The sequence below is a fragment of the Carassius auratus genome, chromosome 9 (assembly GCF_003368295.1).
Source record: "Carassius auratus strain Wakin chromosome 9, ASM336829v1, whole genome shotgun sequence".
Classification (NCBI taxonomy): Eukaryota; Metazoa; Chordata; class Actinopteri; order Cypriniformes; family Cyprinidae; genus Carassius; species Carassius auratus.
The window spans coordinates 5,608,038-5,634,601 of NC_039251.1; the positions used below are offsets into that span (position 1 = coordinate 5,608,038).

At 34.1% G+C, this 26,564-nt stretch overlaps 1 protein-coding gene across 1 annotated transcript; it reads right to left on the minus strand.

The window, feature by feature from the left end:
• Positions 1-20,009: 20,009 nt before the first annotated feature.
• cnmd (chondromodulin) lies at positions 20,010-26,261 on the minus strand. Its single transcript, XM_026271103.1, has 7 exons — positions 26,123-26,261; positions 25,895-26,029; positions 23,121-23,216; positions 22,966-23,040; positions 22,522-22,675; positions 21,504-21,655; positions 20,010-20,440 (listed from the first exon to the last, which is right to left on the minus strand). Exons 1-7 carry the CDS (start codon positions 26,153-26,155, stop codon positions 20,216-20,218), a joined length of 870 nt encoding a protein of 289 aa, XP_026126888.1. The 5' UTR covers positions 26,156-26,261; the 3' UTR covers positions 20,010-20,215.
• Between the last annotated feature and the right edge of the window lie 303 nt (positions 26,262-26,564).

The window sequence follows — 26,564 nt, forward strand, 5'->3', positions numbered from 1 at the left end:
TATTCAAGTTCAAATATTAAATGCATATATTGTTACAAAAATGATTAAATGCTGTTTTTCTGAGATCTTCCACAAACATATTAAAAACGTGTCACTCAAACATCTGCATCTGCATGGTTTAATGCATATTTTTATCTCCTGATATCCAGTCAGGCTGTAGAAGGCTGTTTTTCTCTTCCACAGTATCTAGTTCTCTCCGGAGCCGCTGAAGGGTTCACTTCTTGCTGAAGGGCAGACAGCAGCGGTCACATAATTTCTCCAGGTGGGAATTGATGCTGAATCTTCCTGTTAATGGCTCTGAGCTCCTGCCAATGAGCCACTTATACCACAACACTGAGGACATGATGTCACACCGGCTTCTGGAGTCCTGGACCAGAGTTTTCCCTGCAGTAGATCGTTTCCAAGAAGTGCAAGTGAGGTTTCAAATCACATCTGAATGTCACTTTTTAGTCCGATTGGAAAGAAGAAACTCTGTTTCTATTAGTGCACTCTCTAAAGTATCAGGAGTTCAACCACATTAAAATAAGATACTGTATGCCCTAAATAATCGCTTTGTGTGTGATAAACAAAACCTCAGAATACCATTGATAAAAAATCTCTAGCAACAATTGATTCCAAATTACGATAGAAATTTAGTTGGCTTTACCGTTAAATTGTTGCATATTGCAGACACTTTTATCCAAAGTGACACGCATTTAATCAGTTCATGCATTCACTGGGAATCGAAGCCATGATTATTTGACAGATTTATGCGTATTGCATTGGTTCTTTGGTACACTATTCAACACAAACTCTGACAGCCTCATGCAACTCATGCATGCATGCTGTGTTTGTGTTTCTGGCAATGTCACGTTTCCTCGTCTCTCCTCTGCTGGTTGCTGACAGAATCATATTCATAACACTGTTTCGGCCTTCAAGGCAGCTTGGGTCCGTGTTACCAACAGTCGGTTTTCAAACCGTACACCCAATGAATCTGCAGACTAATGGATAATAAATCTATGCATTATGGATGGAAAGAGAAAATGGGATTTTCCAAGAATAGTTCACATGCGTTAGTGTCTGATTACTTTATGTATTAGAGGCACAAACATCCAGATGTTTGTAATGAGAACTTTGAGATACGCTAGTTAAACTATTAATTAATCAATTAATTGTTTTAAACACATCAAATTCTGATTTTGGCTCAACTTTTTCGACCTTCTTGTCTTGGTGATTTTATTAACCCAGTCATTTATTATTATTACTATTATTATTATTGCATTTTATTTATATTTGAGATATTTATTTCTTGAAATAAATGATTGTTGTTAATGTTTAATAACGTTTTTAATGTTAACTGAAATATTTAAAAGCATTATTTTGTTCATTTGAGATAAAGTTTAAATAAAATAAAATACTACATAACTGTAATAAGTGTTTGTTGGAAAAACTTGAAGCTACTTTGACTACATGAAAATTAGAAATTTTCCTTTTGAATAAATTTAAGCCGTGCTGAAATCATAACTGCAAACTTAAATTTTAATAAAATTAATTAAAAACCTATTTTTCAAAAATGCAGCGACACTCATCAACAAAATCAATATTATTCATAAATGAAAAAGAAACTAAATTACTGGAAACAACACTAAAATTCAATAAAATAAAATTATTAAAATTATTAAATAAAATTATATTTCAATATATAAATAACATTAAAAATATGAATTTATACAAATTAAATAAACAGTTAAAATACAATTATATATATATATATATATTTTAAGTACTAAAATTACAACTTCAGACTAAAACTGCAATACAAATTAATTAAAGCTATTGGATTTTCATATATATTTCTTAAATGTCAAAAGCAGCACATTTCAGGACTGCTAAAAGTGAAACTAAAATAATAAAAGCTCATTCAAAATATTAATGAAAACTACCACACTGCTTTGAGGTTGACATTCAACATTTTCTGAAGGTTAAGCTTCTCTTTTACTAAAAAGACAAGAAACGACTGTATTTTCAGGCCATCTTTTGTGATATGACAGACACCTGAAAAGGACCGCCATTCATATTAGTGGAATGAAATACTTTAATTAAATCCTCTCTGTCTCGGCGGTTCTCGGGTTAATTACACAGTGTAAAGTTAATTAAACCGCGAGTTTCATGAGGACCGTGAACCCTCTGTGTTCCAGCGTTTGGTGAATGGGTGTTTTATAAGAAGTGACTGCAGTCATTTACCAGTGTATTTTATATAATGTGTAGTTTCCCAAAAGAGGTGGAGGGGGAAAGTCTTCTCACAAGTTATCAAAATCAAATCTGTCCTATAAATTAATTAGAAATGCTCTGTATAATGATTTGCTGCAAATTAGATGGAAATTAGATAAAATATTCATTGAACTATCTGGGGAATGTGCCCAACAGGCTTGGGTCTGGCTCCAAACGCTGTCCATATGGCAGTAATGTGCAGCAGTGTTGCAGAAGTGTTGGTCTGATGCCTGCTGGCAGACGGAGGCAGATCTGCTCGTATCTGATGTGTGTGGAGTGAAAGATAATGAGATTGTTGTAAGTCTTAAGTACAGAACCTGCCCCGGGGTTCACACTTCAGAGCCGTGCCGATCTCGCCTGCTGTTTGCATTTACTTTGTCTTCTTCACAAACTTCGAGAGCTGCTTTCAACAGCTGCTCTTTCTGATGCACAAACCGCTTTTGTTCGTGAAGTCAGCCGCGGTTTACTGCTTGTTCTGGCCGAGAGACGCTCACTTAAACCGTCTGACTGGCTTGCTTTGTTTCAGAGTATTTGCTGTCAGAAATCATGTCTGATTGAAATGTTATTGAAGTGAAATTGTGGGATTTTTTCTCCATTCAAGTTGTAGACTATTAAAGTAAAAAAAAACATAAAACATGTAAGAATGTGTTTAGACTTGTTTAACAATCTAATTAGTGTTAACTACACACACACACTCCAGCGCGCACACACAAACACACACACAAAGTAGAAATATGTGAGAAACATGTATGTAAGTTCTGTTAAATGTTTTTTTTTTTTACTGTTAGCTAAAACTAAACTATGTTTTGGAAATTTGTTAAATTACTGTAAGTAAATAAATAAATACATAAAAATTGTATGTTTGTGTTTGTGTGTGTGTCTGTGTGTGTGTGTATAATAAAAAAAACAGAAATGTTGTCTAAATGAAATAAATAGCAATTCTAAAAGTGCTAAAAAAGTTAAAAAATAAATTGAAATTTTGAAATTAAATGCAAATAAAAATATAAAAAAAACTTTACAGTTAATAAAACTGAAGTATGATAGTAAAAGCTATTTCAAAATAACAATAAAATTTGATATGTTATCTTGACAACTAAGTGAAATAAATAAGACAAATATTGCTTAAAATTAAACTGCCAAAAAAATATATTAAATGTAAATCTTAAAATAATTGAAATCTTTATGATTGCTAAAATTTAAATATAATACATTTAGAAATTAGAAAGCTATTTAAAAATAATAAAAATAAAATTAGAATTGGTGTCTTGGCAACTATATTAAATAAGTAACTGTACTAAAATTGCTAAAACTAACCTGTAAAAAATATATAAAATAAAGTAATATAAAAAAAAACCTTTACAATTGCTAAAACTGAACGAAAATTTTTCATAAATGCAAAAAAAGATGACAACTAACACTGATGTAACACTGCTGGCCTGTTTAGACCAGAGATGCAGGTGTGTTTGATAGACTCCTCCCACTCCTCCTCCTCCTCCAATCAGAACGCTGGAGTGTCTCTTGTGGTTGATCAGTGAGACTCTGCTCTTTCTGGAGCCGTTCTGTCTCTCTGCGGTTGGGTCATATAATGTTTCCTCTCATCTCCCTCATCATCTGTGCTCTGCTTTTCTTTCTTTATTCGTCCGGGCCTCTATTTTAGGCTCTATATAGTGAGTTTTGTCTCCACAGCACCTTAAAGAAAATATTTTCTTCTGAGTTGTGTTTTATTGTTTGTTTTTTACTGGCTTTTTTTTCCTTGTATTTTTACCCCTTATTGTCCAAATGTGCTATTGAGAGTAGATTATACAGATTATTTCACACAGAACTCACAAATAAAATGTAATCTTCAACAGTGCAGCAGCGTCACTTTAGTATCATATATATCATATTATATGTAATATATATATATATATATATATATATATATATATATATATATACACAGTGCTTTAAGTGGCCCAAAAGAGGTGCCGATACTCTATTATAGCCAAAAAAATATTTTCTGTGTTTGTTTGTTTTTAGTTTTTTTCATCCCCTAAGGTAACAACAACTATATTGAAGGGGTTTTATATACAGCAGTCAACAGGCAACCTTAATAATTAATCCTTTTATTAGTTTGTGGATTTGCTTGAGCTAGAAAGAACAACTGAACATAAATATTAATAAATAATAAACAATAAATACCCTTAGAAAGAGCTACTGCATTACTGCATTCAAACTTCCAAACTGACTCAAATGATTCGCGAACCAGCTCCGAACTCCCGAACTGACTCAAATGAATCACGCTCCGAACTCCCGAACTGATTCAAATAATTTGCGATCCCCAAACTGATTAAAATGATTCGCGAACCCGCTTTGAACTCCCGAACTGCCTCAAATGATTCGCGAACCCGCTACGAACTCCCGAACTGATTCAAATGATTCAAAATCCACAAACTGACTCAAATGATTCGCGAACCCGCTTTGAACTCCCGAACTGATTCAAATGATTCGCGAAACCTATACGAACTCTCGAATTGTTTCAAATGATCCGCGAAGCCGCTCCGAACTCCCGAATTGATTCAAATGATTTGCGATCCTCAAACTGACTCAATGATTCGCGAACCCGCTCCGAACTCCCAAACTGACTCAGTGATTCGCTAACCCCGCTCCGAAATCGCGAATTGATTCAAATGATCCGCGAAACAGCTCCGAACTCCCGAATTGATTCAAATGATTTGCGATCCCCAAACTGACTCAAATGATTCGCGAACGCGCTCCGAACTCCCAAACTGACTCAAATGATTCGCGAATCCGCGACGAACTCCCGAACTGATTCAAATGATTCACGCTCCATACTCCGAACTAGGAAGAATTAGGAAAGCGTGCATCTTGAAGGGCGCTCTGAAAAGCGGCAGTGAAGGCAAAGGATTTTAAAACAGATGTCCAAATGAACGTACCTGTACGCTAAAAGCACGTTCTGGGCTCACGGAGAGGTGGTGGTAAGCTCAAGAGCTATATTTGGAAGTGGCGGTAGTGAGTACACTTAAAGCACTGTATGTGTGTGTGTGTGTGTGTGTGTGTGTGTGTGTGTGTGGCTTTTGTTGATGTTTTTAACTATATTATTTTTATATTATCTGTTTTCATTTTAATTTAAGATTTTCATAATTCTGATGTGTATTTTTGTTATTTTATTATTGTTAAAATGTTGTATTACAGATAAAAGTGAAACTAACATTAAAAACATAATTAACTAAAATTTTTTATTTATTTTATCTTGATGTACTGAAACAATTTAAACAGAAATAAAATTAATTAAATCACAAAGACACAGGAGAACACAGGAAAATTACCAAATTAAACCAAAAATAAAATAAAAACGTTCAAAATATGAATAAAATATATAATTGTATCTAAGTTATATATTTTTAGTTTTTTTACGTTTTTGTTTGCAAAATATATGTGTGTGTGCTGTCTATATTTATTATGTACATATAAATACACACACATGCAGAAAATTTTATGTTTTTATATATATATATATATATATATATATATGTGTGTATATATATATATATATATGTGTGTGTATATATATATATATATATATATATATATATATATATATATATATATATACATATATATATATATATATATATATATATATATATATATATATATATATATATACATATATATATATATATATATATATATATATATGATATATAAAGTAAATATTTTCTGAATTTATACTGTATGTGTGTGTTATATATACATTATAAATAAACACAGTACACACACAAATATTATGTAAACAAAAACTTTTAATTTGGATGTGCTTAATCGTTTGATTAATTTTATTTGAGTTATTTTTACTAATTTTAACCATTCAATTTTATTGGATTTAGTTTTAGTTAACTAAAATAACACCGATATTCAGTTCTGCTCATGAATATCTACAGTACATTTTATTTCTGTAGTGCATTTTACTGCATAGAAATTTGTACACTTTTCCTCAAAAGAGAAAGACTGTTCATTGCAAATATCTGCTGAACATAAATCTATTTTCAATCATCTGCCAGCATATAGATGATCTCCGCGCTAATAGATATGGACTGAAAGCCACACAAGTCCAATTCTGCTTTTATGTGGGCTTTTACTGGAGCAGAATTTGTCATAATAAGTGAGTTGCCATAACATCTAAACACGCTGGAAATGCAGATCATAAATATGCTTGAGTGAGTATCTAGAGCGTAATGTTATTAAGCAGGAGGTAGCCAGCTTTCTCAGCCCTTCACAGTCGCCCAAAAAAGTGATTAAAATGAGCATCCATTCAGAGGGATTCACGAGGCTTGAGGTTAATGGACGTGCAGCGGTCCGGTCTCGCCGAAGGGTGCGGAGAACTCTGGAGAAACCTTGAAACACTGGACAAATCACACCGGCATGCAAAGATGGCAGCGGCCAGCGAAGCATGAGATTAAAAACATTAAACCTGAGAACCGCATCATAGCTTTCATAAATTAGCAAAGCAAAAAATAGGTGCGGAAAAAGCTGACATCATGGTGAAAGCACTACATCGCCGGCGTCTCTCTCGTGCAGTCTGGAGTTAAAGACTTCGTGTGTGTCGATTCAGATGAAGGGTTTGCATTGGTGGGCTCACTGTGCAAAATAAAGTGCAGTAATGCACCCATTATGTGACCCTGGAGCACAAAAGTGTCTTAAGTGACAGTTTTTCTGAAATTTAGATAATCTGAAAGCTGAATAACATCAATAATTTATGTCTTGTTATAAGAGGACAATATTTGGCTGAGATACAACTAGTTGAAAATCTGGAATCTGAGGGTGCAAAAAAATAAAATAAAATAAAAAAAATCTAAATATTGAGATAATTGTCTTTGAAGTCATTCAAATGAAGTTCTTAGCAATGCATATTAATGAAAAATTAAGTTTTGTTATATTTACAGTAGGAAATTTACAAAATATCTTCATGGAACATGATCATTACTTAATATCCTAATGATTTTTGGCATAAAATATATTTATTTTTTAATTTTGACCCACACAGTGTATTGTTGGCTATTGCTGCAAATATCCCCCAGAGACTCATGACTGTTTTTATGTTGTTTATGTGGCGTGTTGTTAATGCAGCTCATGGGAGCTTTGACTCTGAGAAGAAGGCTTTCTGAAGGTTTCTCTCGAGCACAGACACACTTACACTGATGTGATGATGACGTGTGAACTCTCAGGTGAATCTGACTCTGTAGCAGCACACAGGACACTTGCACTTTGGGAAACGTCAGCAGATGTAAAGCCTGAAGTTCCCAGCATGCATCTATACAAGGAAAAGATTTAGTGTAGGGTTACTTTTCACTCAGAAATTGTAAATATATATATATATATATATATATATATATATGACTTTTTCTACAAAACACTTGTGTATTTCTGTATTTTAATAAAGATAAAATTACCCATTTTACATCTCTAACTTTAATTTATCATAGTTTAATGGTGCAAATATAATTAAAATATGCATTCCTTAAAAATGTATTTTAAATCAGCAGTTTTATGTTAGTATATATGTAATATCATAGTTTTATTAATATTTTGTTTTGATTTTATTTTTATATTTTCTGTTTTCAATTAAATTTGAAAGTTTTAGCAATTCTGTTCATTGTTTTTATAATTTTTTTTATCAGTTTATTTAATATGTTCTAGTTTTTGCATATTTGTCTACTTTTAGTAACTTTTGTTTCTGTGATTTTTATTAGTTTTTAAAATAAGTTTATATAGTTTAAAAAAAATGTTTATTTAATGTTTATTCTAACATTAAAAGTTTATTTTATTTGTTTATATTTGCTATTTTATTTATTATATTTATAATTTATTTTAGCTCATGCTTATTTTATCTTTAATAATGATTGTGTGAAGACATTAGTGCAGTTTTATGGTTTACTTGCATAATTAGATTTGATCAGCTCTCTTATCTTGTGCAGTAATTTACATTTAGTTTTAATACCTTTTTATGCTTCATGATTACATTTGACATTTGACCTATCATCTTGTTTACCAAAGTGGAAAAGGAATAGGCCTACATAAATGCATCACTGAATCAAATCCTTATAAATATATTTATTAATAATAATATTTTATTTTATATGCCATATTAATATATACCATAGTAAATGCTCTCAAAAAAATTCATATTTTTAAAAGTGTGGGATTTTAGCATTCTAAGCATTTCTAAACTCTTTTTTTTTTCTCTATTTTCTCTTCCGTATTCAATAGAAATCCCAGATTTATAAAAAGTCTCATGGTTTGCTGGGATTGCAGCAGTATTTTCCCGGATATCCATCATCTTGCTGACTGGGAGAATCTGAGATTCCTCAGATGATTTTCCCACCCCACATACTGCATGGTGTTAGATTTGATTGTGTTTGTGTGAGGAGACACAGACTCACAGCCGCTGCTCTTCAGCACTTTGATTAAATGTTGAAAATCACAGCTTATTCTGGTCAGGTATCGTCCTCTTACTGTAGATGTGTAAAAATTGACACACAGCTGGTTTGGTTTATATGCATTTACACTGATTAAACAAATGGCCTTGAAACTCTTTTTCGCTGAGAAATTATAAATTTCACACATACTTAAAAGAAATGGTAAGCAACATTGTATAAAACAAAGCAGAAATACTAAAATAATACTTTCTTGTACTTCACTAATATATATATATATATATATTTTTTTTACAGTGTATATGTTTATATCAGTGTTTATCTGGATCAGTTTTTATTTTTATGTTTTTAGAATTTATTTACATTTTAGTTTTTAATTTTTTTGTTGGTTATTCTTCATTAATTGGCCATAGTTCCAAAGTAGTTCTCAATGGCGATATTTTTCTTTAGTAATTATCAAACACCTAATAAGGAACTACCTATGTCCTAAATGAGCTATTACTTACTGCTTAGTTTATCTTGCTTCTATATTAGTTAATAGTATTAAGTTAAGTGTTAATGTAGTACTACCTATTACTTCCTGCGTAGTTACTTATTAACAACGGACCATTATTTTAAAGTGTTACCGTTTTAATTTAAGCTTGCCAAAACAATAACACCATATTTTTTAAAAACAATTTCTAAAAGTACATTTGTATTTGTGCCTATAATGCTTATTTATTTATTATTATTGTCAGCTAATAAAACCTATGCTTCAGGGACCATATTCATATTACATCTAAGGCTAAATGTAGCTCTTGACTGGTTGAGTTAGATGGTTATTAACACTAAACTGTAGACATATATATTATCAATGTATAATAACCCTGATCTTAGAAAATATTAATTTATATGCATGAGAAAAAATAAATTCCATGAAAGCCAATGGTTTTGTTTCCAAACCCTATCAGGCGTTCTTTGATTATATTTATTTTATCAAAACAAAATGCTATGCAATCAGAACACGGCCTTCAATAAAGCACAGTGTCATAACCGATGACATAAATCTCCAGCAGCTCTGTACAGCGGGTCACAGCAAACGTATACACAGAGGGGAAAATTCGCCTGCAGTTTTTTGAGTTCTTGGAAATATTATTCCCCCATACAGGGCTTCAAGGCACAAACAAATTGTGCCTCGGCGAGCAGCTGCTGCTGTCTGCCCTCGCCGCTTCTGATGAAAGCCCAGGTGTGGTGGAGAGAAGAGAGGATCTTAAAACACAGAGAGAGGGAGAGAGAGAGAGATGTCTGCGGTTGCCCATTAGCACAGCAGCGCCGGCTCTCTGTGTGATTGGCAGACGCAGCGGGTCATCGTGATGCACAAAGTGCTGTCTGTTCCCCGGCCTGAAGGGCTCTCTGGGAACCAGCGGCTCCCTGGAGCCACACAAACATGAAAGCAGGTCTGTATCTCCCCACGCCGGCACTGCACCTATAACATTTAGTCTTTTCTGCACCACAGGGAGCGTTTTTATATTTCACAAACCCTTCAGCTGCTGCTTTCTGCAGAGCCGCGGGAATCTGGAGACTTCAAGGCCGCGAGGCAGGGCTTTTTCTCCCCTCGGTGTTAACAGGTTGTTTTGTTGCTTATAAATGTCTTCTGGTGTATAGTGGGCTTGTCTTGGTGGATGTTTGTGTGTGTGTGAAATTATATATAGGCTACTTCTCATTGTGTAGTGAGTGAGTGTATACAATAATAATAATAATTATTATTATTATTAATGCCTGAGAAATGCACTAAAATCTAGTTAGTTTAGGCTTTAAAAAAACTGTCTATGAAATCCGAAAAAAATTAATTTAATTCAAAGGAAAAACTATGATTGTTTGACCCCATTGGCATATGTTTTGTTTTCTTTCTTCTTGTTTTAAGGAATAATTCACATCATTTTAATAACATTTAATAATATTTTTCTGAAATATTAATACTTAATATATAATGTCACTGTGATTCTCAAGTATGTTTATATATTATATATTTGTAATGGAAAACAAGACAAATATAGTAGTAATAATTTTTTTTAAGAGTAATTAAACTTATGTATATACATATGTGTGTGTGTGTGTGTGTAATGTGTAAGTGTTGATCCCAACATCCATTAAATTAATATTATAATCCATTTTTATTTCTTGATCTATGTTTATTAAACAAACAATAAATAAATAAATAAATAAATGCAGCACCGTACATGACTTTATCTGTTAATACAATGCAATATTATGAAAAATGGGTGTTTAATATATAATGCAGCCAGATGAATCTCATCATGTTTGCTGAAATTCAGCTTATTTTTTTTCTATTATGCAATAGTCAACTTTAGATGAAACCATGTCAAGTCACCATCATTTATACAGTGCTTTATACAGCACAGGTGTCAAAGCAGCTTTACAGTGTCAGGAAAATAATATCATGCAATACAGAGCAAGAGGACAATAGAAAAGTTTAAATCAGTTCATTGCTCAGTTCAGTTCTCCTCAGACAGTATCTGTGCAATCAAGTCCACAATATTGCCAGAAATTAAGTGTCCCCAACTGCAAGCCAAAGGCAACAGACAAGGAACCAGAACGGAAATGGAGAAAAAATAAAAAAAATAAAAAACCTTGTGGAGAAACCAGGCTCAGTCTCTGTGTATAAATATACATATGCTATATATATATGATAACAATCATTAATCAAGTAAACACTGTAAAAAAATGCAGTCTGGTGAATAAAATTCAAAACCACTGGTGCTGTTGAAATAAGAGTTAAATAGAAAGCAAAGCCAATACACCTTCATGCATTTATCTAGTGCTTTCAAATGAACACTTTTTTTAATACATGAATGGAATGTATAAATGAGGAATTATGAATTAAACACACAAGCACTGCTTTTCCTGCTTTTGCAACTTCTTAAATAACCACTAATGCACATGGAATTCAATTAATGCAGTGAGACTGGCAATTTGTTCAGAGCATTATCTCTAAACACTGGGAATTAATAATAAAAACCCTATTAGGAAAAGACAGAACTGCGAGAACAGACCCAACAATGGCTGGCTGGTTTCTGCATTCTTGGAGGGACGCACATGACTGCTTTTTTTCTGAATTGGTCATTGCCTCTACAAATCTGTTCTTGGAGCACACCGCCAGAATCAACAAGATGGATGTAGGCACTGAAAGTACGGCTGGACACCCATGATAAGAAGCCCATGGCTCAGAAAGAAGCAAAAGAGAGATGCTGGCCAAAAGCCTGGACCAGTGGATGCAGCTCATGCCACTAGCTCAAGAAATCACAATCATGTACAGAAGACAAAGAGCGAGAAGGTATTTCATCAATATTCACGCTGCTCTTTTCCATGCAATGAAATAAAGACACTATCAAGTGGCAAAAATTATAAACACTAGAAAAACCTTGCTGAATTCTTCCATATTTCGAGTCTTTTGTGTATCTTTGCAAATTAAAAATTGTAGAGTGAGGATGCATTTGATTCCAAACTCCATTGGTTCTGCAACTGCATTAGCTAACGTTGGATAGAGCAGACTTAATTTAGTCTGGCTTTTACTCTGATTATTTATGCTACGGTGTGTCAAAGTATGCAAAGATGTAATGCAAAGTGTTTGTTTGTAATGTGTGTGCATTCAAGCCAATTCAGAAGTGCTTTTATGCCACCTATGGAGTGTAAATGTGGAATTAAAAAAGTAAAAATGTTGCCTCAAAATTCTTTGTAAAAATGCAATGCCAAACAAAAACCAGACTAAATTAAGCCAGCTCTGACACACCTGGCATAATTTAGCCTGCTTTGCATTGATTCTTCTTCGAGGCAGTATTTTTATATTTTATGCCACATTTACACTACATAGGTGGCATAAAAGCACTTCTGAAGTGGATTTTAGCTGTCTTTACAAAGACAGTTTAATGCTGCTTAAAAGTGGCATCAATGCATTTACACAAAACTTATTGTATAACTAGATGCCTGCCTTAGTACTAGGGGCTGAGGTGGGATGATGAAGTCTGGATCTTATTCTGCATTGCATCTTTACACAGAATTGTAATGCATTGTTTTTAGTTTCCAATAGTTGCACTACACATGTGGCATAAGTTAAATTGGCATTTCAGTGTTTCTACACAGACTGTTCAGTGATGCTCAGAGGAGGCATAAATGCATTTCCACACAAATTATAATTGTATACTTTAAGGTTAAGGTGGCTCAGAGTTGGCGTAATCTTGTCTGGCTTTTATTATGCATTGCATCTTTACACTGAATTGTAAACGGGCACAGAGTAGCCTTAACTGCCTTACAAGCTGTAAAAGAGGCTTTAAGATGCAAAGTCAATTTCAAAGTATTTCACAACAAATCAATTAGTGTTATTATTAAGTCAAGTCTCCTGTGCACTTTGCAGTTTTGCAGTTTCTCTCTAGACTGATCCCTAATGAGGTTTAATCTTAGTTAGGATCCTGTCTCAGAAGGCAGCTGGCTATATAGTAAAAAGCAAGACTCGATATTGAAGCAGGGTCTAAATAATAAAGTGAAGCCACAACTAAGATGCGAATAATTTCATCTTATTTTCCACCCATTGTTTATTTAATCTAACACTTAATTGTGCATGCACATTGCGAGACCATTAGCAGAAGCAATTATCCGTCACCCATTAGTGCTCTTCTTCTTTTCTAGCCCAGACAGACATGAATGAGGGTCTCTGATGACACCTCGCTCTCCCACAATCACTGTCAGGTAAGAAAACCTGCCTCACATCCTCTCATTTTCTTTTAATGACCGTGACAGTGGAAGTGCAGAGGTGGAGATGTGTGTCCTCCCCACCGATCCCCCTCCCTGCAAATTTGAGCCACTTCAGGGCACTCAAAGGTGCTCCGTGGGGCTCCTTTAATGTCCACGAGCCGGAGCACGAATCATCAGGAGGTCCTGGATGTGTCACGCTTGTCACCTTGCTTTAAGTGCGTCTGGCAAGCGTGCATGCTGGATTAATATTATATAGCCTACGGAAAGACTGTCGTATCAGCGATGAAAGCGCGGTAATCATCGTTGGCCGGTGAAAAGCAGGGCAGATGTCTCATTTTATTCTGCACACTGAGCGAGCAGATAACATCCCTGTTGTCTACATTCACGGTTCCATAGAAAAGAAGCTACACAAATGCTAGACAGTTAATATGTGGTTATACAGTCATCCGATCGTTACCGCTAAATAAAGGACCTTGACATGACTCGGAGGGCTCTTGTGTCAACCTGACTGTACGTATTAATAAATGGACATGAAATATTGATTTGAGTGTGGATGATTTCATTATGTGAGGAGGAAAAGAGTATTAAATGACTGCTATGAAGCTAATCGCTTGAATGAGACGGTTTCGCATCTCCAATGTTTCATTCCTGAGTGAATCAATGAGTAAACGAGTGATTGAATCACAAATTCAACTGATTTGTCATTCACTCAGTCGATTCGTTCAAAACTGTCTTTATTCATATACAGCAGCGCTTTTAACAATACAGATTGTGTCAAAGCAACTTTACAATATTAAATATGAAAATAGTGCATAATAACCCACATGAAAAAATTTTTAACGTAAATATTAAAGTGCTTTTGAACCATGCTATAGTATTAGTATTATACTGTATATGTTATAGCATTTACAAAACTTTGTTAATGAATGCTACAGCAAACTGTAGCATTAATAAACTCTGCAGACCCGGTACCGGGTCCGAAAATAGCATGCCACGTGTTTGTGTCTCATTTGCATATCCTTCCTTATATGGCATTTGCCCAAAAATGGGTTCATTTGAAAGCTTAGAGTGTTTTCTTTACAAAGAATACCATTAATTGGGGTTTTATGATACATAAAGTAGTCAAATTAAGCTAAGAAATATATTTCCCCCCCCATAAATTTCCATCTAACGATTGCGAATACGTTTTCGTAAGAATGTGTATTTAAAATATTTTTCACAAAACAGTCAAGTCATATATCACAAGAAAGCTCTCATTCTCAGGAATCTGATGATGTAGATCATTTTATTGTGTGACAATCACAGATCGAATGATCTTCAACAGAATCGCGATGTAAAATTTCTCACCTTATTATTTATACATTTTGCACCGCTTCAGTCAGCCGCAAACAGCCACGCATACCTATATACTCGATATAATCTTTTAGATTAGAATCTCTTCTTTCAAACAAGACCATTTTTACGTTTCTGCGTGCTTCCATTGCTGAGATATAAAGCGTTCTGTACAAGTGCGCAATAGAGGTCCAAAGCCCTGTGAGCGCTGACCAGACCTCTAACTCATATGATGCGCACTAAAGCCTTTTTCCTGCTATACAGATCTGATCTCTTTGTGAAGCGCTATTAGTCCAAATAGCTGTCACTCAAAAGCCGTCTGAACCAGTCAGAGGTGCGAATAGCCGCAACAGGGGGGTCACTTACTGCCCCGTCCTGTTTCCGTCCGGTGACGTCACAGAACTGCTGGCCGAAGGGAAATCGAGTGTTTGGCTGCTTCTAAACAAAGACCACGCGAGGGGGAAACTACACGCGGAAGAATCTCCGGATTAACAATGAATAATATTCATAATACAAGTTATGGAGGACCACCGTCGCCGTGGAGAGGTCAGGACGCGCATCTGGTAAGCGTATACGCGTGATACTTGCTTTTATACATTTCATTCTTTATTTTGAAGCCTCGAAGCTCCGCTAGCCATAAGCTTATCTGTTTATTTTCATAATTTTCATATTTGACCGCATTTCAGTGAATATACAGTAAACAGTACAGTATACTGGGTGGATGAACATAAATTAGTTTGTTGACGCTCCGAAGTTCGCGTTGAAGCTTCGGGGACGCGGATTTATCGCTGGTTTTGAATAATAACAAACAGACACGCTATAAATATGAAATATCATACATGCTTGAGACAGGCAAGGTCTCCTAATCTTTACATGATGCAGAATAGACATAAATGAAATGATATTAAGCTGGAAATTGTGGATTCTATTTAAGACTGTGACAGACCAGATATTTTAATAATTCTATGCATGTCGCTATTGCCTAATTCTATTTGAAAGACTGTTCAGAAAACATACACACAAAAAAGCACATTGTATTGAGATGGTTCATCATATGTGAAACAACATAAATAATACTATTTGTCACAAACAGCAGCTTTTTATGTAACTTCTGAGTGTTTTCTGTAAAATAATATACAGATATCACATTATTCCATACTGCAAGTGTGCAAAAGATGACTTCATACTTATTTAGACTAAAATTTTGTACAAAAATGGTATTATTCCTTCCTTCAGTTGGAATAGAATAACTTTTGCATAGATTAAGATAGAAAGAAATTTCTTTTTTCCTCTATTAGCTGACATGTGCTAGAAAAACATGAAATTGGTCTAAAGTTACTAGGCCCTTCATTGCCTGAGCTATACTATTTCAAACTTCAGTTTACACAAATAAAATAAAAAAGCGCCTTGTTTTTTTCCCTATTTATTATAACAAAGACAGCATATATTGTCATTTTTATCAATTTCAACAGTGTTTTATGTAATTTCAAAGGGTTTCCTTTAAAATGATACCAAACTTTGTCATCTCACACTTTTGAATGTGAATAGGGAAGCATTCAAAATTAGGAAGGAAAATGAAAAACGGAAATCCCCAAAATAGCATTTGTGCTTAAGAGGTTAACTATAGTGATCTGATAAACTGTAATAAATACTGTAGTATGCTTTAATTTTTACTACAGTAAACGGTAGTGTATTGTAGTGTAATATACACTGTAGTACAGTATTGGGTAAAGTCATTTGTTTATATTATTATAGTTGTTATGTTACCACAGCAACTACAGAATTACCACAACAACTTAATTCAAGCACTTTACTATAGTATGGTTCAAAAACACTATAGACGTTTACTATACATTTCTATATTTTTTCATGTATGAACAAAGGACAATAGTAAACAATACGTTTTTAGGTAAAGTCATGAATTCAATGATGTCATTATCCAGCTCGAAAAACCAGACAAAAGTTTTAATTCCAGGCTGCAGGTTTCATGAATATATATTCGTGTTTTGATCGAATCATTTGAATGCAGTATTGCAGAAAGTTTCACGGTTGTTGGACGCAGCTAGATGACCAATCAGATTCAAGGATGTAAATTAAAGGTGCAGTAGCATAATTTGGTATTTTTAGGCTAATACTGTAGCGATGTATGAAGCACAGGCACAGCTTACACAGAAATAACTTCAACGTACAGATGATTACCTCAAAATTACTAAAACAAAGGTCGGAATCGACTACTACGAAAAATGATTCACCGTTTTGAAGCACTCGAAATGCCACAGACAAACAACAGCTGCTGGTAAAAACCTGTAGGCTAAAATTGTGTCATTTTATTAATGTGCCAAACAAGCTTAATTAGCAATTAAATATTCTCTTTTCTGTGTTCTACATGCACAAGTACTAACATTAAATTAATAAAATTTGAATCGAATCGCAACAAAGCCTTGTTTGCTGAAAACACGTGACTTGGCAAGTTTAAAACACGCCCCAAATCACCGGTTTCTAAATTAATTATTCGTGAATGTTTAAAAGCTTCATGTTGCAGTGTTTGTAAAGCTCACTAAATTAAACGCATGCATTTGTGAAGTAAAGAAATATCTCACCTTCGCGCAAAATTCCTGTCTGCGATGATGGTATTTAAAGTACTGGATCACATGGATACAATACTATGGTAATTTATAGTAAGTACTGTAGTGTTTTTGAACCATGAAAAAGTAAATTCCTTGAATTATTTTTTGTGGTTATTCTTTACTTGCTGTAGTAAATTTATTTTACAGTACGTGTAAAATACTTACAGCGAAGTTATCTAAGAAAGTTTTGGTAATACATAGATTTAGGGTTAGGTTTAGGTGTAGGTTCAGGGTTAGTACCTACAGTAGTTATTACATAGTTATTGTAATTACTATAATAAGAAGATAGTATGTACATGAGGAACAGTAAAATAAAGTGCTACCAAATATAGTAAAATAAACAAATTACCTTACCCAATACTGTTTTCTGCAACTATAGGGTGCAAAACATTGCAGTTTACTGTAGTTAAAACTACAGTATACTACTGTATTTATTACAGTTTATCAGTTATGCTGTAGCATTCATTAACAAAGTGTTGTAAATACTATAGAAGATGCAGTATAATATACTTTACTATAGTATGATTCAAAAATACTTAAATATTTTGCTATAGTACTTCTTTCACGTGGGCGCCCACGAAAATTTGCTCCTTAATGGGTTACAACACTGTAGGCTAGCCTATCGCATTGCTCTTTCTATTAACTTATATCACATACTGTATGTGGTTATCGGTGTGGGTGTAAACATAGCAAAACCCATATTTGTCAATGATTTTGAATAGGTCACGAACTTGTCACTACAGGATACAGTCAATTAAAACACATTTAAAAAATAACTGTTATTGTGTAAAAACCCCATAAACTCCAACTCCTTTGAGAGAGAGAAAAAATGTCCTGTCTAAGCATAATGCTAAAATGTCTGAACATTTGCTCAAGGCAGTGTGAGTTTGCTCACTTCTGACATGGACATTCTTAGACACTACATGCCAAAGTCAATTTGATTTCCTGTAGAGTTGCTCATGTTTCCCCACTGAGACAACCGCGGTGTGACTGAAACATGAACTGCTATCACAGAAGAGCATTCTCTAAAAAGCATCCGGTGATGAGGATTTCTCCTCATTAGTGTGATCGTGCGAAAGCAGCGTTATGGGGCGCAAAAAGCGTGTTTGAAATGTGCTTCATACATCATTAAATCTAAATCGCTCGTGCTGCTTTTGGAACTTTGTGTCCTGCCTGTTTGTGGAAAAACAATAAATAATGAATAATAAATAAATAAATGAAAACACAGACCAGACAGCCTTCAAATTACTGAAGTGGATAAGGTCGTTTTTATATTTGAAATATCATATTTTATTTAGATGACTTTTGCAGTCACTGTAGCACAGGACTCATGTTAGTTTAAGATGATGAAGATGCAGTGAGAGAAAGACTCTCCACAGAGATGCCGTGGGATCCAAAAGAGTGAAATGCCTCTGTTTTAGTACATTTTCATTACAATTTATTGTCAGCATCACATATGAGTGACCAATGAAAATCTGACTGTATAATAATAATAATAATAATAATAATTAATAAAAATGCATGAACAATGTCACTCGCTTACTTGGAAAGTAGAGCACAATCTGACATAGTTCTGCTTCATTTTGCATTTTTTCTTTAAACATTTTCCTAAAATCCCCAATGTTTTATTCCTATATTTAAATGGAAAAGAAAACATTCTAGATTTTCACTGTGGCCTCATATGTCTAAAACAAAGTGATGTGCTCTTTATTTCAAACCTGAAAGTATACTGTGGGAGGATAGTTGACATCAAAATACAATAAACCCATTTAAGAATAGCTCAGAAGGTGTTTGCTTTTTCTTTTTTTAAAATTAGTACATTTAAATCTTGCTGCACATACCATTTAATATCTCAGTGGGTAAATTCATGGATTAGCCAAATGATTACTAGCAAACCAAGCCTAAGCTTAATGAGTTATTAATGCCTACGCAGAGGATTTTGTGAAATTAGGTTGCAACTCTTACACACAAGATGTTATTAGGTTCATCCAACTCAGTATTTGTTAATTGCCTGGAGTTTGAGGAAATGTATTTTACAGTTTGCATTTTAATAAATGCAATGCAAATATTTATATTCTTGTAGTTCTTCATGTAAAACTGAGGTATGTGATTTGCAATACCAAACGGAATTGCAAAAATAATGACTGTACCAATCAAACACCGTCTTACGTCGCATTTCCAATTGCAATTTCTGTTTGTTTGGTTCCTGTAGTGGCTAGGAAATAATAACACAAGACATGCAAGTGTATATAACTCTGTCTGTTACGCAAAACAAAATATTCTCAACTACTTTTTATTTGCATATTAAAACACATCTTTTGTTCCATAAGTTACATCAGAGTTTTACTTTTGTTTACTTTACACCTAATTTTCCAACATCGCAAAACCCATATCCATCAACTTTGATTTTTAACTTGTCTCAAAATATATTTTACTGCATGCATTTTAATAAATGCAATGCAAATGTTTATATGCCTGTTAAGCTGTTTTATTACCTTTGCCGCTTGCGATCAAACCAAAACTGCAAAAATAATCAAAGATCTTCCACTGGATTGCATTGCACCGATTGCAGTTTTGTTTGGTTCAGAAATAAAACACTGCACATACAAGTGTGTACAATTCAAAAAGCATATTTTAATAGTCCTAAAAACATGTGTCTGTTATTCAAAGCTATTTTTTTTTTCAACTATTGCTATGTGTATAACTTTTTGGTTAACCTTTGTTGAAAATGTCTCATTATACTTCAGTTTGGACCTTAAGGGCAAATCTACTGTGCATTCAGCCGGTGACCAGCAGAAACTCAAGAGTAAACACCGGAGTTTACACGACTCCTAGCACGCGAGCTGCCCACCAGCGGCACGGCATGATGACCCTGCACACCTGCCGACAGCCGTGGTAGTTGTAAGGCCATGGCCAGTAGCCCCCGTGAGGCTCACAAACCCGCTCACAATGGGTGTAACTGCGATGACATTCTGTGCAGCAAATGCCACGGTGGTCCAGCATGGGATCGAACACCATGTGCCCCTCTGAACCCTCCTCATTCCGCTGGAGAGAGAAGAGAGAAGAGATGTGAAATTAATTCAGTGGGGCAGCAGTTCTGGTTCTCTTTGTGCTTGTATTATTAGTATTAAATGTATTATTCTTTGTACGATTATATGTTAGTCTTGTGTTGCAGTTTGTACTGAGTCATTATTCTTTATGTTTCCGAAAGAAATCTGTTATGCTCATCAAGGCTGCATTTATTTGAGTAATAATGCTGTAAAATTGAGAAATATTAGTATGCAAATACAGGAATATTCTGAAATCTATTCCGATGTGAATCCATGTTAAAATGTAATTTATTCCTGTAATCAAAGCTGAATTTCAGCAATCCTTCAGTGTCACATGATCTTCAGAAATCATTCTAACATGCTGATTTGCTGCTCAGGAAACATCTCTGATTATTATCGATGTTGAAAAAAGTTGTGCTACACAATATTTTTATGGAAACGGAGATGGATTTTATTTCTCAGGATTCAGAGATTTCAAAAGAACAGCATTTATTTGAAACAGAAATCTATTGTAACATTATAAAAGTGTCTTTAGTGCCACTTTTGGTCAATTTGACTTGCGATTCCCACAAAATATTAATGGTAATAATTATTTGATAGATTCAAAATATGTAAAACATATATATATTAAAAGCAGCAAAAATGGATGTATTAAAATAGTTATTTTAAATTGGAATAATACTTCAAAATATTACTGTTTTTACAGCATTTTCGATCAAATAAAGGCAGCTTTCACTCTTAAAAATAAAGGTGCTTAGGTTCTTCACAGCAATGCCAAAGAAGTACCATTCAATCAAAGGTTCCATCTCTTTCTTAACTTTTTATAATCTGAAAAACCTTCTTTCGCCGTAAAAACCTATTAGGAAACAGAAAGGTTCTTCAGATAGAAGGTTCTTTATAGAACTATTTAGACAAAAAGGATCTTCGATGGCATCGTGAAGCACCTTTATTTTTAAGAGTGTTGGCGAGAAGAAGAATCTGAATTATTCCAAACGTCTGACTGGTAGTATATTTATAGTATGTTTATGCATGACTGTAATAATGAAGGCATGGCTCACATGATAAGGGTTTTCAGGGTTATAACCGGGCCTTGTCGCCCGCTCATCTTCTCTGGCTGAACTCGTGGAGTTTCGGCGTCTCGTCTGTTGTCGGTTTAATCCACCTGTAGTCTGGCGTCTCTCTCGCGGCACACTTCTCCTCTTCCTCAATGCTTCAGAGAATGAGTGAAGAGCAAGGCATTTCTGAGCGTTAGATGGTAATCACTGCCTCATTCACACATGTCACGGTCAATGTGTGATGGCCATCAACCGTGGATCTGTTTTGCATTAAATATCCCACCTGGGATCTATAAAATGTATGTATTTGTATCTAAAAAAGAAACGTGTTTATGTGCTGTATGAACTCGGCTAACAGGAAACATTCTCAGAATGTTCTGCCAAGGGTCTATTAAAGTCACAAACAAATTCAAAGTTATAATGTTTGGACAAAAATGTTATATATGCATTGTTAATTAACTTTTTTTTTCTGAAACGTTCAGGTTGGACATTTGCCTAATGCTTTTTTTTACTTTACTACTAGCTACTTTTCAAAACATTCAACATTCTAAAATGGAACGTTTCATTAATGCTGTTTGCTAATCTTTGCATGCTACTACTTGATTCAGAACGTTCAGAGAACATTCGAAAGTAATGTTTCCATATGTTTGGAATAATAAAATGGAATGTTCATATAGCCAACATAAACATTCTGAAATAATGTTTTCATAACTAAATGGAATGTATTTTTGTTGGCTGGGATTTCTGGTCTTTAATAACGTTCTCAAAACGTTAGCACAAAAACATTATTTTCATTATGGGAATGTTGCTTTTGAATATTCTTTTAACATTCCGAAACAAGTAATATCTTTTTTTTTTCTTTTTTAAATGTTAGTTTAACTCATGATGATGGCATTATAAGGCTTATTCTGAACTATTAATTATACAATATAAAAAGCAATACTTTATCATCATATTAACTTGCACTTCATCATTGCTCTTCATGTGTTGCAGGTGTATTAATAGAAATGCAGTGAAACACCTCTGGAGTTTGCAGGATGATGCCAGTAAATGGGAAGGTCTCCGCAGAATCTCATTATTTCAGGGCTCAGAAAACTGACATCCTTCAGTGGTTCTTCAGAAGCGATCCAGACCAGAGACCCCACATCAGGTTTCACCACGCCAGCGTCAGCCTCCTATTGGTAATTAAAACACAACGGGTGACTGAACACTGAAACCTGAAAGTTCCAGGCTAAAAGATTAATTTTGAAAGTGGAAGTGCATGGATGTCAAAAAAAAAAAAAAACAACAACAAAAAAACACTACTTTTAAGTTGTTGTTAACAAACATTTTGAGATGAAAAATCAGTTTAATGAGTAATTTAATATGCAGTGTATTCACAGTTACAGCCAACGTAACATTTAGACTGATAAACTTTAGTCTCATTTATATTATTATTCATGTCGAAGAAGGTATTCTTTCTCACCTCAGAAAGTTCAGATCTGACTTCTGATTTGATGTAACACTTCTCTTTTCTAGGAAACTTGACTGCTGTAATGCCCTGTGAAAGAATGAAAATAAATGAGATATTTTCTGAACAGCTCTGAAATGAGATGCGCAGGTTTATTATGTGCTACTCACGGCTTTGAAGTCTTGAACTTCCACAATTTTCCCATCTGCAGCATCCGAATCGTCTTCTATCTTGATATCGATGTTACTGTAGTGAGCGCTGATCACCTGGCGATCATAAAATACCAGAGTTAAGTTCTAAGTTGTTCTTTTAAGAAAAAATAACCCACTTAATTTTGATGCTTTTTTCCCCTTTTTTCTTTTTCCAGAAAACAATACTTAATTACTTGGGTCATTTTGCTGCTCTGGTAAATGCATCTTAATTTAAAAATGTTGAATTTCTATTGGAAAATAAGACAAAATATTAAAGGGACAATAAGTAACTTTTTAGGTATTTTATTATCTAAAATCAATATTTTTATTCATAAATATGCCCTCAATGGTGTACAAATACCTATGCCAATGTTTAAACTAATCCTTGTAAATGAAGAATTTATTATCTTTATATACATGGGACGGGTAGGTCGACGGAGGCTTCCATGTAGTTCCGCCATCTTGCAAAACTATAATAGCAGAGAGGGACAAAAAGTACTAAGCCAACGCGTTTCCACAGCGCGTTTTCGGTCAGAGCCAGAAACGCAGGTGCAGAGCAGTGAGAGGCGCTTGAAACTGCACCGGCAAGTTTAAAAGTCTGGATTGCATTCTTATTATGGACCATACATATGCCACGCCACAGGAGAAGAAAACATCGTCGCCAAAACAGTCAAAAATAGAACGTAAAAGGAAACGTGACCGTAGATTACAGAAAACAAGAGTTAATGTCGGGGAAGCTTTTTCTAGGTGGAAAGAGCTAATGCTGGATAAAGATTTCAAAAGAGACGCTGAAGTGGCCAGTTTTCTTCTCGACAGGTAAGTCAGTGTTACAGTCTATATTATAATATTTTTTTTATATCTAACAATGCATATAATTCAGAAAATATAACGAATAAATTAGACATAACTACTAATTACAATATTTCATGTTTTCCACAGTCAGTAATTCATACTGTAACATTCGTTTGTTAGTTGTCATGTTGCAGTTTGTTTGAAATAACACACCTGTTCACCTGAAGGAAAACTCCTGTCAAAGCTTTTTGGTACATATCGCCTACCGTAGATGCAACGCGCATTTGAAAAAGCGAGGCGCTGGAGAGCAAAGTTAGTTTGAATGCAAAATACAATTTCACCACTAGATGGGAGTAATTCCTACTCAGTGTCCCTTTAAATTAGAAAGTAATTTCTTGTTTATTATACAGTTTATTTGAAAATTGTAGAATAAAATACAATACAAACATTAACTAAAACTATAATTAAAAGGGAAATTAATAATATTATGCATGCATATATAAAAATAGTAATGATAAAAAATTATGGAAAAAAACATTAAATTAATAAAACAATTACCTAATATTAAGATGAATAGAACGTTTTTTTCTTCGATTTTTTTTTTATTATTTCGATCATTTATTATTTAACATTAGATTAACTTGATGTACAAGAATAACTAAAACAAATAAAAAATGTAAAAATAAATTTTACGATTAAAAATTATATTTTTATATTTAAACACAAAACACAAGAAAAATAAATATATTTTTTAAATGAATATAAATAAAATAATATATATATATAATTTATAATCATTTAAAAAATATATTTATTTTTCTTGTGTTTTGTGTTTTGTTTTTAAATATAAAAATATAATTTTTAATCGTAAAATTTATTTTTACATTTTTTTTAAATAGCAACTATCTTAGACAAAAATAAATACAAATAAATTCATAAATGAAATTATATCTCAAAATAACAATCCAACAAATATTACATATTTTAATCCAGTGGTTCAAATGATGCTAGATGGAAATAATAAAACTAACAATATAATCATGGATACTTGTCAAAAGGAGAAAATGCCTCCACAATAAAGTAATTAGTTAAATAATAATTTGTGACATTTTTTTCTTTCATACATTAATCAGTTTTGGTTTGCCAATTAATCTACGTCCTGAAGCAAACCTACTGTGAACCACTGATTTATTCCATATAAAACATACTGTGTAATATTGGTGCATTATTTTGTGCAGTGGTTTGCTCACGGGTGCAGCTCTCACTGGCCGTTTGTGTTTGCGTTGGGATGTGATGCATGCTGATCTGTTTGCAGTGTTAACACTGCGTGATTATAACCCAGCACACAGACCTCTTTGTTTGCCGTCTTTAACCTGGACGATTTTTTTGAAATGCCAGAGGTGCCTGAAATCAATGCACACTGATGGCTGCAAATGCAAACACGGTGCTGCCTGCTTCATTGATCATTCCTGACACTTTGCTGAGACAAACGCAATTTAAATATTCTCATTCCAACTCAGACCTACCGTGCTTTAAATATCGACACGTCTGCGCTATTGCATCAGCATGCATTTGAGAGCAAAACGAAGTGATTATGCAATGCGGAATATTAAAAATGGATACTTTAAATATAGCAGTGTTACAAAATCCCCTTGATGAATGCATGCATGCGTGCAAATTAAACCCAAAACACTGAACAATTTGCTGCAAATCAAGAAGAAAAAAACAGCAAAATGTTTGTATTATTACGCAGTTAACTCAACAAAAAATTGTCATTCCACCTCATCAATAATAAACGCTTTACTGCTTTGATTTGCCTTTAAGGAGTTCAAGTTTTAGCTTTAGTTGGCTGAATTTGATAGACACTCCAAAAAGTTTTTTGTAGGAGGTTGCTGAACAGTTGCACTAATTTTGAGCCAGACTAGTTTAGACTACTGTACAGTCTGGTCTGAGACACTTACTTCTTTCTCGCTGACTTTCCACAAGCAAAAAGCTCCAATGCCTCCAAAAAGCAGCAGAACGATGCCAGCGATGAAGGCTACGACCACTGTCGTCTTCACACGCACAAACCCTTTGGGCTTCAAGCTACTGTAAGCCTTATTAAACACACATAGTTGGATTATAGACATAAATCAAGTGTATTAGATGCATAATGTGAAGTTTAAGGATAGAATGAAAGCATCGCCTACCTCAAAAGGAACTTTTTCTGATGTTTCCTCCATGGCGTCCTGGCTTCTACTGAAAGTAGAGCTTTGTGACTTGCTGTAGCTTCTCTCAAGTTTCTATCATGTAGGTGAGAGAGAGGAAAAATTCAGGCAAAGCAAACAAGGTCCCGGAGAAACCCAAGCCTGGAATTCCTCTCCGGGGATTTTCTGTGGCATGAGAAAACAGTGCTGAGACACACGCTTCTGACTATTCATGCACATTTGCAGTGAATTTGTGTAAATAGACAGGCAAAAGAGGCCCAGATTACCTGAATTCACTGGTGTAAAACTATGGGACGCTTTTGAGGGCAACATCTATTTTTGAATTCAACAAAAGTCAAGTAAGGTTCTTCAGTTTACCCAGGACTGGATCTGTAAAAGCTCTCATTATGTACACTACAAGTCAAAAGTTTGGACACACTCATTT

Bases quoted from the DNA above. Each gene is read 5' to 3' on its own strand.
- cnmd (XM_026271103.1), bottom strand. From the start codon at position 26,155: ATGGAGGAAACATCAGAAAAAGTTCCTTTTGAG. The intron at 23,041-23,120 runs GTGAGTAGCACA...ATTCTTTCACAG, and splicing joins AAGTTCAAGACTTCAAAGCC to GGCATTACAGCAGTCAAGTT. The intron at 22,676-22,965 runs GTGAGAAAGAAT...AATTACCAATAG, and splicing joins TCAGATCTGAACTTTCTGAG to GAGGCTGACGCTGGCGTGGT.